The sequence below is a fragment of the Taudactylus pleione genome, unplaced genomic scaffold (genome assembly GCF_031769625.1).
Source record: "Taudactylus pleione unplaced genomic scaffold, aTauple2 ptg000398l, whole genome shotgun sequence".
Lineage (NCBI taxonomy): Eukaryota > Metazoa > Chordata > Amphibia > Anura > Myobatrachidae > Taudactylus > Taudactylus pleione.
This window is the reverse complement of record NW_028284800.1, coordinates 8,072,689-8,091,302: the sequence shown is the minus strand read 5'-3', so window position 1 is coordinate 8,091,302 and position 18,614 is coordinate 8,072,689. Positions and strand designations below refer to the sequence as shown.

At 41.0% G+C, this 18,614-nt stretch overlaps 1 protein-coding gene across 1 annotated transcript in view; it reads left to right on the top strand.

Annotated features, from left to right (window-relative positions):
* The window catches only part of LOC148506700 (histone-lysine N-methyltransferase 2C-like), a 151,959-nt gene that overhangs the window by 83,841 nt on the left and 49,504 nt on the right, over positions 1-18,614 (top strand). The window contains exons 22-31 of the mRNA XM_088446453.1: positions 914-1,091; positions 1,557-1,676; positions 1,953-2,000; positions 5,601-5,738; positions 8,922-8,954; positions 9,061-9,204; positions 15,902-16,040; positions 16,172-16,383; positions 16,477-16,550; positions 18,375-18,554. Of these exons, the coding sequence (XP_088302579.1) occupies positions 914-1,091; positions 1,557-1,676; positions 1,953-2,000; positions 5,601-5,738; positions 8,922-8,954; positions 9,061-9,204; positions 15,902-16,040; positions 16,172-16,383; positions 16,477-16,550; positions 18,375-18,554 (1,266 nt within the window). The remainder of the gene's footprint in view (positions 1-913; positions 1,092-1,556; positions 1,677-1,952; positions 2,001-5,600; positions 5,739-8,921; positions 8,955-9,060; positions 9,205-15,901; positions 16,041-16,171; positions 16,384-16,476; positions 16,551-18,374; positions 18,555-18,614) is intronic.

Below are 18,614 nucleotides of genomic sequence, written 5' to 3'. Positions count from 1 at the left end.
GTTATTGTCCTCTTGACCCAAGGAAGATAGCTAAGTAGGTGTTTCAAGTATTCTCTGTACACTGCTGCAAGGTTGCTGAGTAATTTTCCCTGTAACTTTGAAACATTTGGAAGGAAGGATCTTTCCCCTAAACTAGTACCCAGAGTTTCCCAAGTTTGTAATTGGTTCCTTGTGGACCAATAACTCCTAAGCATGGCCGGATTATAGGCGGGGAGGACGGGTCAATTGCGGCAGTGTAGGGGACCCTGGGCTAACTTTGCCAGGAATCGGGCCACTCTGGACCCTCCTGGCTGGCTCCTGGCAGCAGCACAGCGCAGCCACACTCACCTATGGACCGTGGCTAAGGATGGAAGCTCCGCCCTTTTTCTAATATAATGCCATGATTCGCGGGTGTATGGGTAGGGGGTGGGGTCTAATGCCAGGAAGTGCCTGCCCCCATCAGAAACCTGATGATGATGCTGCAACAGGTAGTGTGTGCAAGCACACTCTGTCCGTTCCTCCCTCCACCCACTTTTCCTCTCTCCCTGTCACCACCACCTCTCTCTTCCTCTATCTCTCCCCTCCCTCCCTTTCTCACACTCTCTCCCTCCCTGTTCTCTTCCTCCCTCTCTCTTCCTCCATCTCACTCTTTGACCCTCTCTCTGTCTCACTCCCTCTCCCTTTCTCTTCTCCCTCTCCCAACTTAGTTGCCCTGGGGCCCCCACAAGCCTTAATTCGGCCCTGTTCCTAAGCAACACAAATTCATAATCCATGCCAAATAAACCAGTTAACTGTGCCTTAAAATGAATTGTTTCAAAAGAAAGAGTGTAAATTATACTGTCCTGTCTAAAAATTGGCTATGTGGCTCAGAACTGTAATGCATATTGAGAACACAGGTGGTTGAATGAACATCCTGTGTTTTATTTTTATGTAGGAAGCTTTTTTTGGGAGAAATCTTCTGGATACCAGTAGACAAAACAAACCCAGCATTGGGAACTCTCCTGAGAATACTGCTCAGCTTTTGTACAAAGCCAACATCAATTCTACTTTTTTGGATCCATCTTCAGACCCCCTACTCAGTTCAGCTGCAACACCCTCCAAAAATATGGACGGTAAGGTGCTCTATGTTGTATTCAATCTCAAATACTTTAATGAAACTGTATCACACATTAGAGAAGCGTTCAAGGGAATGTTACTTGCACCATAACAGATCAAGAGTGTGACAGAGAGACGTATCATGCAAACTTTCTGGCATGAAACATGCACTTTCTGTTCACAAGCAACCGAGCCATTAGGGGCACTAGTTCATTGGGGTCTCTTCACTTAATCTCTGCTGGTCAAGAGGTGTCTGAAAATCTGAGCCAGTTTTAGCAAGCTGCCCTGTACATGTAAAGAGGCCAGATTGTTTAGCTCTATAACCTTCAGTACAGGTGTAGTCATTACTAAATAAATGTATGTATAATAATAATTGAATACGATTAGTATTTATAACAGCTGCTAAGGACCTCCTACTTTGCACTCAATACATCCAAAGAAAATATTGTATGTCCCATGTAACTTTTTTTTTTTCTTTCTAGGGGGATCCCAGGATCCTCTCGCTGAGTTGTCCGATGTTTTGAACACGGATGACGATATTTTTGGAATACTTTCCGATGATCTTGCTAAATCTTCACGCCAAGCTGGTATGTCTTCAAAAGGTTTGTTCCTATTTTCTCTCCTCTTGGTCTTTTAGTAGAAGTCTATAACAACAGTAGTCTATATAGTTACATTTGCTAGAGCTCTCCCATATAAATGTTTCTTGTGATTTGATTTCGCCTGAATCTGCTTGCAACCTGTACACAGCTTATTTTAGTTGTTTTATGCTCTGCATACTGTTTTTCGGCATGCTGCTTGACACATTCACTTCCACTTTTTTTTTTCCTTCCCTTTTTCTTTGTTATAATCATCCATTTTATCTGGTTTGGGTCCTGTAGGTCTTGATTTATGCACTTTCCAGGTCGAGAATTCATCCTCTCCTTTTGGTAAGATAAACCATAGAAAATCCCTTAGCTAGGTTGGGTTATCCCATCCTTACCTGCTCGTGCTTTATATGCATGTAACACTACACGCATGATTTGGTTCTGCTTCTTCATTATCTCTATATTTTAGATATGAATAACTGAAATAAACTGTTAACACTAACTATAAAGAAAAAAAAAGGACCTCTTGGTTTTGCACCAGATCTAAACTAAATTCTGTTCTCTACGCTTCCGTTGTGTGCTTGAATAGCTGTAAGGTTTTGAGATCTGTACGCTGTATGAAAAGATATTGCAAATATCAGCAGTCTATAGCAACTTTCGGTGCAGTCACCCCCACTCCATCTCGCTCAGCTTGTTGATGACAGCTGGTGGATACAGAGAGGCTGCCAAGGACAGTCTGATTTGGTTGCTGGCACTCCAATCACAGGACGTAGTGTTCAAAGTAAACGCCACGTGCTGCTTCCTCTGTAGAGGACATCCTGTGATGATACTGCAGGACAGTCCCGGAGCAGTGCCGGACTGGTCTATGGGCCTGATTCAGAGAAGGACTCAAATGCCGTTGCCAGCTGCGATCTCTCCAGGATAGCAATTGCAAAAATATGCAAATGACTCTCTCACCATCCAGTTCTTTGAGACGCCCACTGACAGCATCTCCAATCCCAGCTCACTTACAGAACCGGAAACATCGAACGCATATCAGACGGGCCATCAGCCTTCTGGGTAAGTTTAAGCTGTCGCAGACTTAGTGGGTCTCCAGACATGGAGAGGGCTCTCCTGCTGCGAGCAAGAACACAGTGCCTAATTTATGGACCCCCACAAAACAACTTTTAAACTGTCTGACACTCCTCTGTTTTTCTAACCACCCCGCATTACCTCCCCCAAGCTCTGACTGTCTCTCACTCTGCGAGTGAATCCTTTGTGTGAGCGTAATCGCAAAACGATCACTGCGTGTGTACATTGCGGCTTATACGCATGCGCAAGGTCTAATAATCGCTCAATCTGCGGAAATATCTGCATTGCGTCCAACTCTGAATCAGACCATATATTGTATTTGCCAGCACTGTCAGGAGAATTCGATGGCAGTGCAGGACTGATCTATATCTACTAGCACAATCAGATACAGGATAGTGATATGGCAGTGCAGGACTGATCTATATCTACTAGCACAATCAGATACAGGATAGTTCTATGGCAGTGCAGGACTGATCTATATCTGCTAGCACAATCAGATACAGGATAGTTCCATGGCAATGCAGGACTGACCTATATCATTATCTACTAGCACAATCAGATACAGGATAGTTCTATGGCAATGCAGGACTGACCTATATCTACTAGCACAATCAGATGCAGGATAGTTCTATGGCAATGCAGGACTGACCTATATCTACTAGCACAATCAGATACAGGATAGTTCTATGGCAGTGCAGGACTGATCTATATCTACTAGCACAATCAGATATAGAGGATAGAGCCATGGCAGTGCAGGACTGACCTGTATCTACTAGCACAATCAGATACAGGATAGTTCTATGGCAATGCAGGACTGACCTATATCTACTAGCACAATCAGATACAGGATAGTTCTATGGCAATGCTGGACTGATCTATATCTACTAGCACAATCAGATACAGGATAGTGATATGGCAGTGCAGGACTGATCTATATCTACTAGCACAATCAGATACAGGATAGTTCTATGGCAGTGCAGGACTGACTTATATCTATTAGCACAATCAGATACATATAAACTGATTCTAATAGTTTATACTTAATCATTGAGTGGTAATAAGCAAACATAATTAAAATAGATTTTTATATGCCGTAAGTCGTAAATATTAAGATGTATTGTGCTTTCAAACAAGCTACAAATATTTGATGATATACAGATGTGTCCTTGCTCATCCAGCCATTCAGCGCGATATGCCTATCAGAAATGAGCCGCCAGGTCCCGTGCAACTCTGTTAGCGTTGGGCGTCCTTTTTTTTCTTTTACCGAAAATGCAACTAAGTCGCAATGCAATGTGACTAGGACGCACCAGGAGACTGCTGATTAATTTGATTGTAGAACTGCGTTCAACTGAGTCTTTAAACAGAACTTGGCGTGGAAAAAAGCTGCGGCCGCTGCTTGGTAGCACTTTGCATGCTGATTGAAGTCGCACACAGATATACAAGTATCGCATATCAAATTAAGAAGCAGTTTCCAGGTGTGTCTAAGTCACATCGCATTGTGACTTAGACACATTTTCGGTTAAAAAAAAAGCCAGTCACTAGCAAAGTCTCACGGGATCAGGCTCGCTGAGAGGGGCTGATTGGTGCGACTGCAGAGTGAGGACACATCTGTGCTCGTATTTGATATTCTACAAAATGTATGCATTTTACATTATAGTGTGCTTGTAATGCGTATACATTACGTATAGTACAATCTTTTATGCATGTGTTGTCCTATTATTGCCTATTTTACAAACAAAATAAAAGTGTGTGCGCTAATAAATAAATGTTGAAATCAAAGCCTATCTCTGTCATTAAAAGTCTAAAAACAGAATAACAAGGCAACCATTTTACACAACAGGGATAAAGTTCTCCACAACTATGAAACCAAGCTATGCCTTCCCTCAGTAGGGTGGCTGCCCACTTGCATCACCACTTGCTCCTGGGATGTAATATGTTTAGAGGATGCCCAGTAACCACCTATTTCCTAGCAATACCCCCCTGTCTGGCAGTGCAAAGAAACATTTGTTTCTCTATTAAAAAACTGCTTTGGTGTCTGTTAATCAGCTATGCGAGCGTACACAACCTTCCATCTCTGTTGGCTGTGCCGCGGCTAGTCTGTAGAGGAGAGGAGGTGGTTACAAGAGGCAACAGTATGATAGCAGCCGTATGGCTTCAAAAGCATCAGGAGGTGCAGGGGGTTTGTGGAGAGTTGTTTTTCCTGCAGGGTTTCTCAGGAGGCAGAAGGGCCTTGTTTTAAATTAAAATTATTCAAATATTTAATGTGTGTTTGCTGGGCTTTTATAAAGAAAACACTTATTGTTGGTCCTTGACCTGCTAAAGCAGGGGTGTTGCTCACACCTGTGTTCTAAAGTAAAATGAAGTATACATAGAGCAAAGTAGAGAAGTGGCCCAGTTAACACTTTTCCTTGGAAAATGACAGAAGGAAGTACGATGTATTATTTATTTTCAGAATAAGTCATTTGCAGGATAGGATACCTTTCTATCACTGTCAAAGTACTCATACTGATGTTTTTGCAGTGTACATAGCATTAACAAAGCAACTATATGCTTTCTACACAGTCATAAACTAATGCTTTAGTTATTTATACTGGCTTACTTTTGTATAAACTACATATATAGCTTATAATGTTTTCATGCAACTGTCTTTTCTAACACCTCTGATTTGATCTCCCTCTGTACTTTCTCTCACTTCTCAAATAAACCAAGGGTAGAGTAACGTAGTAGGAGGCTTGCACTTGGGTCCTCTTTCTATAGTCTGATCTTCCCACTTGAAATGCATATTGTTTGTATCAGTGTATCGGGGATTGTACAGGGACAGTATGATTAGTTTTAAAAACTTACATAGATTCCTCTCGCTTGTCCCTTCAGCGGGGCTTGACATAGGTTCCATATCGGATGATCAGTCTTCTCTGCCTCACACCATCATCACCCAGAGCTCCCGGCCTTTAAGTGAGGACCAGCTGGATGGGATTCTCAGTCCTGAACTTGACAAAATGGTTACAGATGGTAAACTTTTTTTTTCCAATCTGTGTTTAGATATGATTTGTGTATATATGCCTATGTGTTTTAAGATGCCATATGTAAATTCAAGGTAGAAAATTGAACATAGAAGTAAAGGTGGGTACACACCTATCAGATATATCTGCAAATGGAGTGATCTGTAGATACAACTGTAGATGATGGTCGTTCATATACAGTACATTGAACGACCATCATCTTCCAGGATCAATTGATCGGCCAATAAATCTGTCAGTGAGTACCCAGCTTAAGTCTTCTAACCTGTGGGTGAAGATTTACATTTCTAATTTACCATTGTGCACTTTGTGCTTTTAGACTTTGCCTCTATTCATCTATGAGGAACTGTAATAATTTGGATTAAACATACTGTACCTTATATTGGAGTGGTCTGTTGGAAAATATCTATGTGCAGCATCGCGATTAGTATGTTTCACCTCTTAGTATTTTCATTTTCTGTAGTTTATCAAATACGGGATTTTTATAGTCAGGTTATATCCTTTTCTCTGAATTATTGGGAAACACTGGAACCTTGGGTTATAGAGGCTCATTCTGGAGTGTGAACACATGAAATGTGTTCACAAAGCCTTAAACTACTATAGGCCTGATTCGGATGCAGTGCTAATATTCGCTCAGATGGTCAATGTTTTTAAAACTGAGTATGCGTCTAAATAGCTAGCAAGTGACACAGCGCATGCGTCTCGCGGTGTGTATGCACAGTCGCTTACATTGGAGGCCAGTCTCCAACGTAGATTATGCACTTAGCATGGGACACGTGTAAATTTCTATAGTGCGTCGTCAAACAAAAAAAAAAAAAAAAAGGACTTGAGCAATAATTTTTTTTTATGTATGAGAATCCCATTTTCTCTATTATACTATTGTGGAACACTGGTGACATCCAAAAGCCTTGACCTAGGGGTATGAATATGTAAATGTGTGGAGCAAAACCTAGATGGCTGTTGACAAAGCTGCTCAACTGTTATCAGTGGTGTAGTATAACTTTTGGTGCTCAGTTGATGCTACGTGTTGCACTTACCATGAGGCACAAGACAATCTGGAAAATGTTTTCACCTTCAATGTAAACCTGTCAAGTTACTGAAGTAATCCACCTGCCTCAACTCTCTTAGAGCCCTGACAGTGTCCAATAAATTCAGTTGACCACTGCCTAAAGTCAGAATCACAATAACCTGATTAAAGTGGAACTTGGAGACCACCTTAGACGAAGGGAAAGTTTTGACCAAAGAGCAGCATTGTCTTCATGAAAAAAATAGATATGGAGAACTACAGGACAGACTTTACCAAATCCATGTGCTAATCTCAAGGCCCTACTGGAGGAATGCATGGCTGTTGCACATGTATCAGTTACGGTAAAAAAGAAAAAAAAAAAGCCTGCACTTTTGTTGAAAGTTAAGGATTTTTTGAATGAAGATTAAGAGGGACCTTTAGGAAACAAAGTCTTAAAACATTGCCAAGCCCTCTTGCAAAAACAGAAGTGAAGGAGCCAACTGAAAAGAACCCCCTTTTCAGAACAGGTGATCTAAATTTTCCACACCCTATGATAACTCTTTGCCAAAACTACCTTTCTAGGCCTGAGCATAGTCTTGACCGCATTCAGAGAAGTCCTTCGCTTTAAGAATTCTGACTTAACAGCCACACAGTTAAAGCCAGCAACCTAATTGATGAAACAGTCCCTACTGTAACTTACAGGAAAACAAAACGGGCTAGCAGCCATGCTAAGAATGTCCAACCTTATTAGCCATTCCAGAGCCGCAAAGATATAAATGACTTCCACGCAGGCTAGGGGAGATTGATGGGAAAGTGTTTCTGCCTTTGTGTAAAATGTTTGAAGTTCCCCATCTCAAAGCTAACTTTGTATCCCAAGATTCCAATGTCCCCAAAGAGAGGATGATAGAGAAATCTACTATAGTTTGTTCACTCATTCACTTTTATCAGTAACAGACTATGTAAATGAGTAAAAAGCTAATGATTAAGGGTCACTTTTATAGCAGCTACAATTTTGACTTCCTATAGAATACACACCACAATTGTTGCCAAGATGGCACAGATGCCTTATTGCTGGTCATTGCATTCTGTTTCAGAACATGTATTCTTTCCTGTAATATTTCCTGTAGGTCTGCTGACTTTTTTTTTTTGCATTGCAAAACGTCAAATGTTTTTGACCTGCACTTGCTACTAGCAATTTTCACTGTTGGTGTTCCAGATGCAGTTTACCTATAAAACCATCACAACTCGTAACTGTAACAACAGTCACTCATATATTTATTTTCACTTTTATCAATCAGGAAAAAATATTATAGCTAGTTTGGACATTGACACGTTTATCAGATACCCAATAGGCCAAAAATAATTGGTAGAAAGTCTAACCTGTACTTAAATGTTTAAAGCTGACAGAACAGTTGTGATCATTAGTTTACGATTGAAAGGCAATGCAGGTGCTGGTCCCTAAAGATCAAGTCAAGAATTCAGAAAAGTTTGCTGATATTTTATTAAATCTGTTATTGGGAATATATTTATTGTTTACTGTAGTATTTTGACTCTGTAACATAATGCATTTACACCAAGTTTAGCACATGATCGATCTTCTGTAGACTATAGGGGTTTTTGCCTATTGCCAGTCATGATGCTCTCACTGCTTTACAGTGGCAGAGCTTTGTTCACCCCAAAACCTGAGCCTGGAGTATTGATGTTGCAAGACACATTCGGTGGTATTCACTGGAGCACATAATATGTCATAGCAGGAGTCAATGGAAGACCACATCCCTACATATGTAACTCCTTATTGGCTGCCATACATCAGTCACCTTCAAAATGTGTCCTTGTTGGGATTAATCAGCAATAAATATGTTCCTCACAGTTGAATGATGAGTGCACTTAACAGTACAGTACATCACATGGGTAATAAATACATACATTATACATCTCATTTAAGCTTTTTAATGTTACATTTTTTTCTAAAGGGCTGAAGTCAAAAGGTTAAACCATAGTATATTTTGCAGAGTAATATCTTTCTTGCTGTTGTTTCCATAGATGTTATATAATGAGTGGCAAGCGTGCCTGTTGCCATGCCATAAGATTCTTGAATTTGCTTTTCCAAGTCCATAGGCACAGAGTTTCCAAATATAATCTGTCATCATTATTTTTTCACCCCATTAGGTGCAATTTTGGGAAAACTGTATAAAATTCCAGGTAATTATGACCATCCTCGGTTTACAATGTAAGATCGCTCCAAACAGTTCTCACGATAATGTGTCTTTAAAATATTTGGTCCCTGCTCTTTTTGTTGGGTTTGCAGAACTTGAAGGAAAGGATGTTGAAGATTTATTTACTGCTGTGCTGAGTCCTGTAGCCCCCCATCCGCCATCTTTGCCACAACCGCCACCACCTTCAGCTCATCTTCATCCTCCACATACACAGCTCTTGCCTTTGCACAACCAGGGTAAGTTTCAGTCCTGGTTACAGCCTTTGCTGTACTTGAAGGCTGGGTGAAGGGGTATCTGGGAACTAGTTTCACATACTCAACCATTGGTGCCATACTTTAGGACTAGTTTACTATATTAGTCAGCTGCCTATGGTATTACATCTGGTCAGATGGGTATTGAAGTGTGCCTCTCTTACACACATTAGAAGCAACTATTGTGTGGGCTAAGCTATGAGAATGCAGTCTATATATTCACTAAGAACCTGTGAAGAACACTAAGTGTACCCCTTGCTTACACACAGCGATGGCAGTCATCTTATTTATAAAGTTCCAGTGATGTCACAGGCTCCTAGTGGAATGATTGACTGCATACTAACGAATAAACCCACGTTATGCCTGTCTTCACTGTATGTATGTGACCAGGGCCGGATTAAGGGGGAGCTGAAAATGATCAAGGGCCTATTGTGAGAAGCGGAGGAGGTGTGGCCAGTGTTGGGTGGGTGTGGTGAGTCCCATGTGGGTGTGTACACCCCTACATTATCAGCCCCAATGTCTGACTAAATATGTAAAAGTCTAAAAATTACATTATGTGGGGAAAACAGAAATACAATTTTAATACTTATGATTTATGGCCGATCGTGTGATCATCTGGGTGGCTGGTCATTTAACATGCTGTTATGATGATGGGCCTTTTTTTTTTTTATGTGGAGGCCTGGAGCTCCATCCGCCCCATTGTTAATCTGGCCTTGTGACAGCAGGTGCACTTCAACAGTGTGACAGGGAGGATTTTTTCAACCCTTTTCAGCTCTTACAGGGGTATTCAATATGGGAGCGAAAAGTCCGTGCTAGACTTTTCGCTCCACATAGGAGATTTTCCTGGGAAAAAGTATCGGGCGCGTGCCCGCTTTATCCCCTTATTCAATATAAAACCTACGAAAACGGGAACCTGCGAATTGGGATCTGCGAAAAAAACGAAATTTATCTGGAATAAATTGTAGGACCCCCCCTAAAACTGTAAAAACATGGGGGATCACTATGGGTACCCCCGTTTTAGCCTGCAAATGAAAGTCGGGGATTTAAATAGCCGCAGCAGGTGTTTTTTTCCTGACATTGAAGAAGTGTTGCAGAAGAGCACTTATTTTTTTTTGTTTTTTTAAGTGGTCCCATCAAATTTGGGGTACATGAAAATGGGTACTAGCATATTTTTATGTCCCTAAAGTAAGTTTCAAAAAATTCTGCAACTATGCACCTGCCGCTAATAATCTATTCTAGAAAACACCTGCCGCATACTTGCAGAGTAGCCCTGAATCTATTTCCCTATCGTTAAACACTTTTTTCCTTTTTTTTTCTTTTTTTTTTTCACCCCAATTTTTACATTTTTTGGGGTGTCCCTATTTTTTTAAAACTTTTTTGACAGTTATTTTTAAAATGTAATTCCCAGGGGTGCAGGCTATTTTTTTTAAGCCTGCACCCCTAAACCCCAAATCTGCACTTTTTTTCGCCACCTATTCAGTGGTGAAAAGTTATCCCCGGTTTTTTTTCAAAGACTTTTCGAACCTGCGAAAAGTCTTTGAAATTGAATACGGTGTAAAACCAAAACCTGCGAAAATTATGTCATTTGTGCGAAAACATCGCAAAAACTAAGTTTTCGCTCCATATTGAATACCCCTGAAAGTGTAATACCCCTTATTTGTATGTTGAAATAGTTTGTGTGTGTAGAGGTTCTCCAATTCATAAAATTGAATTTACATAGCTAAACTGTAGGAGACCCTTAACTGAACTTTCCAGTGATATCTGGCCATCAATTATGGGAGTCCTTAGACATTGTCTAGTCGCTTTAACACTAGTTAATGAAGTGGGTCGGGCTTTGAAAGCAGAGATCAGTTGCATCACCTGGCATAGGCAACAGCACTACACAAATTATTCTCCATTGCTATCTCCATTTGTGTTTGATATGTCAGCCATGTCAGTTGTCAGTTTATCCCGATTCAATTATTTGAAAGCGATTTTCATGCGGGTTTTTCATATATTTCAGAACAACTGATTACAATCAGCTCGTATTGCAAATGCTCAACTCATTTGTGTTAGCAACATGGAATTCATTATCAGTTAAAACCAGTTCTCACAAAAATTACATTACCCATAATTCAATTCACTAACATGAATTATATTGCTAATCAAATTTTGTTTGTATTAAGCATCTGCTTTTAATATTTGGACAGCTGTTACTGTATGTTAGTATCACAATCTAAACTAAAACTTTGGGGAATGCATGTAGCTAATGAATTTTCTAAGGTAGTAGAATAAAAGTGCGTATCCACTAGACGAGAAAAATGAACGATTTGAACGATTATGACATCGTAATCGTTCAATCACTCATTAATGGTGCAGTAAAATGCCGACAACGACCAGCGATGCGCGTTCCCGCTGGTCGTTGTCGGCATTTGTCATCATCGCCTTAACATGCAGGCCAACCTGTCGATATCGACAGGTTCTGCATGCTCAGGGATGAGGGAGGGTGCCTGCACTAAATGACATTATACACTGCCCAGGGTGAAGAATGATTGCACGATTACAATGTAATCGTACAGTCGTTCCACTCTCGTCTAGTGCATACGCACCTAAAGCTGGCCACACACTAGACCAACTTACATCCAACCAGCCAACTTGTTGATTGGTTGGAATGAAAATCTGGTAACGTATGGGAGTAAATGATGATCAGCAATTTGCTCCGAAGTGCCAGAAAACAGATGAAAATGGTCGTTCAGACAAGTTTGTTAAATGTTTGATCTAAACTATTGTTCAAACAACAGTTTGGTCCATTTTTCAGCGTTTGGGAGCAAATTGCTGTTTGGTTGGAATGAAAATCTGGTAAGGAATACAATCAACTAGTTGGCTGGTTGGACAGATAATCTTTAGATGTGTGGCCAGCTTTAGAGTTGCCTGTAACGCTACTACAGAGTTTGGGTCATTTACTAATACTCTTTTTAAGGCTTGGATTAAAATGTAGGTTTGGATCTGATGGCAAAATATGACAAAACTGTACATACAGATGTGTCTATATACATCTATCCTCCGTACTACATATAACGTGGGAGCTCCGTGTGACTCGGTAGCGCCGAGTGTCTTTTCGTGCAACATTTTACCTTCAAATGTGTCTCATTTGCACAGCGATGCGAATAGTTAGCACAAACAGCTTCTGCCGATTAAAATGATACACAGCATGCCTATGTTCTGTGTGCGACTGCGGGTGTATGTGCATACAAAACGCTACGTTACAGTGTAATGTATATTTTTTGTTTGGTCATTATAATTGACATATACAGGATATAATTATGAATGGTATACTGAAAATGTATCTTGTAAAGAAGGAAGTACTATAAGCCACTTATATCCAACTATTCAGTTCATTCAATGGTCTTCAGGATTAAACATAACCATCTCTTGCCATAAATAAAGATTCACTCCAAAGTGCACACATTAACTGGCACGTCAACAGCTGGGAAGCTTTAGGCCGCAAGGCGAGCAGAGAACGTTGTATGGAACACTATAGAATATAGCAATGAATTCCATTTGTCATATTTAAATAAATATATATAACAGGGACTATACTGTGGGCTTGAGCACTGGTTTTGCCTTTATAAATGATCAGTTCTTTAAATATAGGTGCAAAATTGCTAAAAAAAACTCACTACTTTTGGTTAATCTAGTCTTATTTCAGCAGATTATAATGTTTTTGATGCTTTTTTTTTGGTTATTTTTTGTACTGAATCGATCAACCTCCCAAAACTACTTATTAAGGCATTTTGTGCAGTTGGTTCGAAGTAAAATTTAGGTTTAAATACTCATACTGCATATTTGCATCAGGTGGTAATATATTCTTGCCATACTATATATATGGCCTTCCCCTCCTTGTCTGGGATGTTTTCCTCAGCATAGTGCCAAGGGCATTGACCCCTGAAGGACATTTCTGTGCAAATGTAGGGGTATTCTAAGGCAATGATTAATTTTCAGTTGGGGAGAAATTTTGACCACCATAGAATTCATCTCATGCTCTGTCATTGGGTGGCCTGATGAATGACCACAATGCTCCTATGCTATTTATGAGAACCATCTCTATACAATAATACCCAAAATACATTACTTGCTATGCCACCATAGTCATGCACAACCTGATCACCCTTCACAGTACCATATGTCCCCAACAGCCAAAGCCCACGACCAAGCAACCACAATCTTCTCATGCTGCTCATTGCCTTGCTTTGTCTTTAATTGTGCTGCTTGCACCACCTGGAAGAGATGGGATCTCCAACATGCTTCAAGTATCACATTTATAATCTCCACTACAGCCTCCAAATATATTCCAGTATCACAGAATGACAAGGCTAAGATTATGAAATATACTAGGGGTCCATAACGCCTCATTGGGAGGAGTTCGCATTTTTAGGGGTCCCAATAAACTATACTTGCTTATACCTGTAAAATATATGCAGTTTACTGGTGAAAAAGCGGAACACCTCTGCAGTTATGCCAGACTTTGCTGCATTGTTAAAAAGTCCCTATGTGGACAGAATGCAAAGTAGCGATGTCCCAGAAGCAAGTGTAGGATGGAGGCTTGCTGGTGCAGACAGGAGAAGGCCAGAGAGGCTAGCGCAGACAGGAGAAGGGCAGAGAAGCTGGCACAGACAGCAGTATATCTTTATAATAAAAGAGGGAAGATCACCCAGCACTGATCTAGAAAAAATATCCAATCGATCAAATGCAAAATGGACCATAAGTAATGACACATATAAAACTTTTTCTAAGAATAATTGTCCAAAGAGATCCAGAGTGGACTCCAGATGTTTCTCTTTTGGGGATTAGCGCTCACCTATAGAAGGTGAGATGCATGCACATAAAGGTATCTTTGATCCTCCTCCTCCTGTTCAATAAGAACGTTCACTTCACAACACTTGGTTCTTTACAGGAAACCTCAAAGAAAAACCATAAATATACGACCTCTCATTGTGTAAGACAGTAAGGTATTAATTTCCAATCACAAGTACACTTGACATTAGGGGTATCTTGCATACCAGAATGGGCCTAAAGGTAGGCACTGCAAAAAGCGTAAGGGGATGGATGTTATCCCGGGTGCATCACCTCCCACGCTGGTTAAGTGAATGTCCCTCTCAGGTCCAGCCAGGCAGCAACAGTTCTCACCACACCACCGATGCGTTTCGGAGCACTGTTCCTTCCTCAAGGTGTGTGGGGCAGTAGGAATGATAGCTCTCTTTATACATGGATCACAATAACATGTGACCGTCATCAGTGAACACACCTGTAATGATACAACACAGAACAGCATATTAACCTATTACATCTCATTATGAACTAGAAAACATAGCTAATGCAACAAAGAATACTAATCAACAATGTCCATAGAAATATTAATAAAAAAACAGAAACATATGATTTCATAACCCCTTCTGATCCATGTCCACTCCCCATCCGGTAAAACAAAGAGATGGTCCATAACTGTGTAGCCAGTCAATAATAGTCAATGGTAGTCCACATTCTATAATAATCCAGTTCCTTCCCCATTAGATAAAGTGGGATTTACTCTTCAGGGATAAGGTAACCGGCTATAGGGCAAAGTGGTACTTCCGGACCTCGGAACGCACATCCGGAAGTCGTCACTGAAGCGCAGACACCAGCCTCGAAGTGCAGATAAGGTGACCCACTATGGACCGAGTGGTACTTCCAGTCATTGGAGCTGACTGGTTTGTTAACAAAATCTCTTTCGGGTGCTGTGTGCGCACACTGGGCCTGATTCAGCAAGAAACGCAAAGGAGAGAACGCACGCACCTGTCCGCAGCGAGAATGTGCTATTCATTGCATACACATGGAGACAGCAGCACAAGATGCAGACGCCCAGCCCTATAATAAGCCACCCATCTCCCTTTACTCAAATCCTGATCAGTAAGCAAGATAGTGTAAACATCGAGAACCATCAACCACATTTGCATAATAGTGATTGACCAGACCTTGCGCAGGATCTTGGCAACTTCCTGTGTGCATGGACACTCATCACTGCGTCCGTCGCCGCACTGGCTTAATTATGGATGCCCCTAAAACAGTGTCCCAACGCACAGTTACGACTTCGGTTGCCCGACCACCCCCCGTCCCCACCCACAAACGGCACTTCCTGTCAATATCGGAAGGGGTCAGCGTACACGCTGCGTGTAGTCTGCGTATGCTTTCCCGATCGCACTGGCTAGTTCGCACACACGCAGTGCGGTGCATGAGCAGTACAAAAACATCGGCCAAGTGCGTGCGTTCTCTCCTTTTGCGTTGCTTGCTGAATCACTGTGCATTAATCGGACCATCCAGCCTAGAATTGGCTGATCGGCCCAATAATAATTACACAGTACCTAGCATTAGAATTGCCCTGTACAGATTAAACTTACACAGTAATTATAGTTTGACGCTTTGTTTTTACTTAAATTTAGTCTAAAAATTTTAATATTTGCATTCAAACTTTTGTGGTGTTGTTTAGATATTGAGATTATTCCTGGCTCAAGCAGACAAAGTTAATAAAGAAAATAATTTAATTTATCAAATGGTTTTCATGCAGCTGTTCCCTTTTGTTGATAGACTTGTACACCTTTAAACAAAAGTAAAATTCAAGAAAGCCCAAAGTGAATAGAAATGTAACGTCTTTTTGTTATTTTTGAAGGTGATGGCCTTTTTTCAAGAATGCCCATGGTCAATGGCTTGTTACCACCCAATTCTCATCTGCAACATAACCCTCTTGCCCCTGGGTCTGGACTCAACACATTCCCTCCTTTAACACAGCCAGCATTTGCAGATAGCAGGTACTCTGCTTATTAACATTACTTGTCTATAAAAATCCAGTTTTTATGCAAATTTAAAAAAAACCTGTACATTTAAACTTCCTGCATTGAGCACACAACAGCATAAAGAAACCCATCTTTTACCCAACTAGGGATAAGAACTCTGTATACCACAGCATTGTGAACGACTCCAATGCGTGGCCCGCACAAGCTCCTGCTATGGAGACAGAGGGAGATACTATGTCCAATGCACAAAGAAGTACACTAAAATGGGAAAAAGAAGAAGCACTTGGAGAGATGGCCACTGTAGCACCTGTCTTATATACAAACGTCAACTTCCCAAACTTGAAGGATGAGTTTCCTGGTAATATAATCGTATTAACTCTATTATTTGATTTCATGTCTGTAGTCTGTACCTTCCGGTTTTGAGTTATGACACATTTCTCAATTTCACTAGACTGGACTACAAGAGTGAAACAGATTGCAAAACTTTGGAGAAAAGCCAGTTCACAAGAAAGGGCCCCTTATGTGGTAAGACACTGTACTTTGATGTGTTAAAAGCATTTAAATACAAATCACCAATTAACTTTAATCTAAAGCTGGGTACACACTAGTCAGCAACATCGCCCCTCGGACATGCATGCAGGTAGTCAGCGACATCGCCTCTCGGACATGCATGCAGGTAGTCAGCGACATCGCCTCTCGGACATGCATGCAGGTAGTCAGCGACATGGCCCCTCAGACATGCATGCAGGTAGTCAGCGACATGGCCCCTCGGACATGCATGCAGATAGTCAGCGACATCGCCCCTCGGACATGCATGCAGGTAGTCAGCGACATCGCCCCTCGGACATGCATGCAGGTAGTCAGCGACATCGCCCCTCGGACATGCATGCAGGTAGTCAGCTACATCGCCGCATGGACATGCATGCAGGTAGTCAGCGACATCGCCCCTCGGACATGCATGCAGGTCAGCGGGGGTCATGCTGCCGAATGCAGCATGGTCCCCATTGTAATTCCTTTGCTGCTGGCATCAGCAAGTGTGACTGCACTTACCAATACCAGCACCCCCACCAGGACCCGCCGCAGACGACTTTGTGCTGGGTACACATCGTTAAGTGTGTACCCAGCACAAGTTAGACAATGAAAGCACTTATCTCTTTGGGTGGTACGACTTAGTGCAAGTTTGCAACTAAATGCATTGCTAGTAAATAACTTGGTGGCAGTGTTGATTTTTCTCTCTATTTTTTTTATGTTTTAGAGCTTTTACGATGTCTACATACTGTATATTCTCTCTCTATAGTTTCAGCTTTTGCTGGAGTGTGGTGGAGCTGCAGTGTTCATATATTTTTATTTACTCTAATTTATTAGACACACTGTATTTAACACAACGCAGCACACACCATAAACTTGTTTTAGGATACATACTCCTGGGAGGATGAACGTCCTCATTATATATTGGATTTAAGCCTGATTAAGCAGGCATGTGTTACCTTTTTAATATTTTACCCATTTTTCTATGTTCATATTATTCAAATAGTGATCAGCAGATCATTGGACTCAGGTTTACTATGGGCAGTTATGAAACCACTTGATTGTGGGTGTGGATTGATACAGTAGTTCTACAATAAAAGGTTGACATGATCAATAATTTGGCTTAGATCGACAGGGCTAAAAGACGACATTCAAATGGTAGACACTTTTTTTTGTTTATTTTAGCAAACCCTTAAAATCATGTCGACCTTTAAACCCTTTCGACCCAAGTCACTGCCGACCTTTAATTCCTGTCAACCTAAGTCACTGTTGACCTTTTAACCCTGTCAACATAATGTCCCTGTCGACCTATTGACTGCCTACGTTTGTATTGTAGACCCGGCATTTGGATACCCTTGATTATACGGGCCCGTGATGTTACTAGAGTTAGTGACTTATCACTTTTCAATGTGCTGCAAAACAATATGCTGTATTATCATTAATTAGCCGTTCCTTAATAATTCAATTGTTAACGCCGGTAGCTGTCAGGGCTGGGCGCCCCACAGAGCAATTCAATTGTTGCTCCATTTAGGTTTGACCTACTATGTATTTTGTTTTACAAGTAATACTTCTTTGTCCTTTTAAAAGCAGGTCTGTAGTACACACCTATTGAATGAAAAAGAAGAGTGGAGACAACACATTATTCCATACACTTTTTTTCTAGCAAAGAAATGAAACGCATGCCTAACTTGTGTTTTTATGTGTATGTGTGTGTGTGTGTGTATATAAATATCATCCAATAGTATTGAAAGTACCTGTAATTGTAAATTCTAATACGACTTAGAGAAATTGAATTTAAAGATAAATTAATCTTATTTGCAGCAAAAGGCCAGAGATAATCGGGCTGCGCTACGGATCAACAAAGTGCAAATGTCAAATGACACACTGAAGCGGCAGCAGCATGAAATCATCGAGCACAGCTCCCGCATTGACTCCGATTTGTTTAAAGATCCCATGAAGCAGAAAGAATCTGAGCATGAGCAGGAGTGGAAATTCAGACAGGTAGTGGTCTCTAATCATCATAACTTAATGCTGAACACTTTAGTAAGTGACCAAGAAACT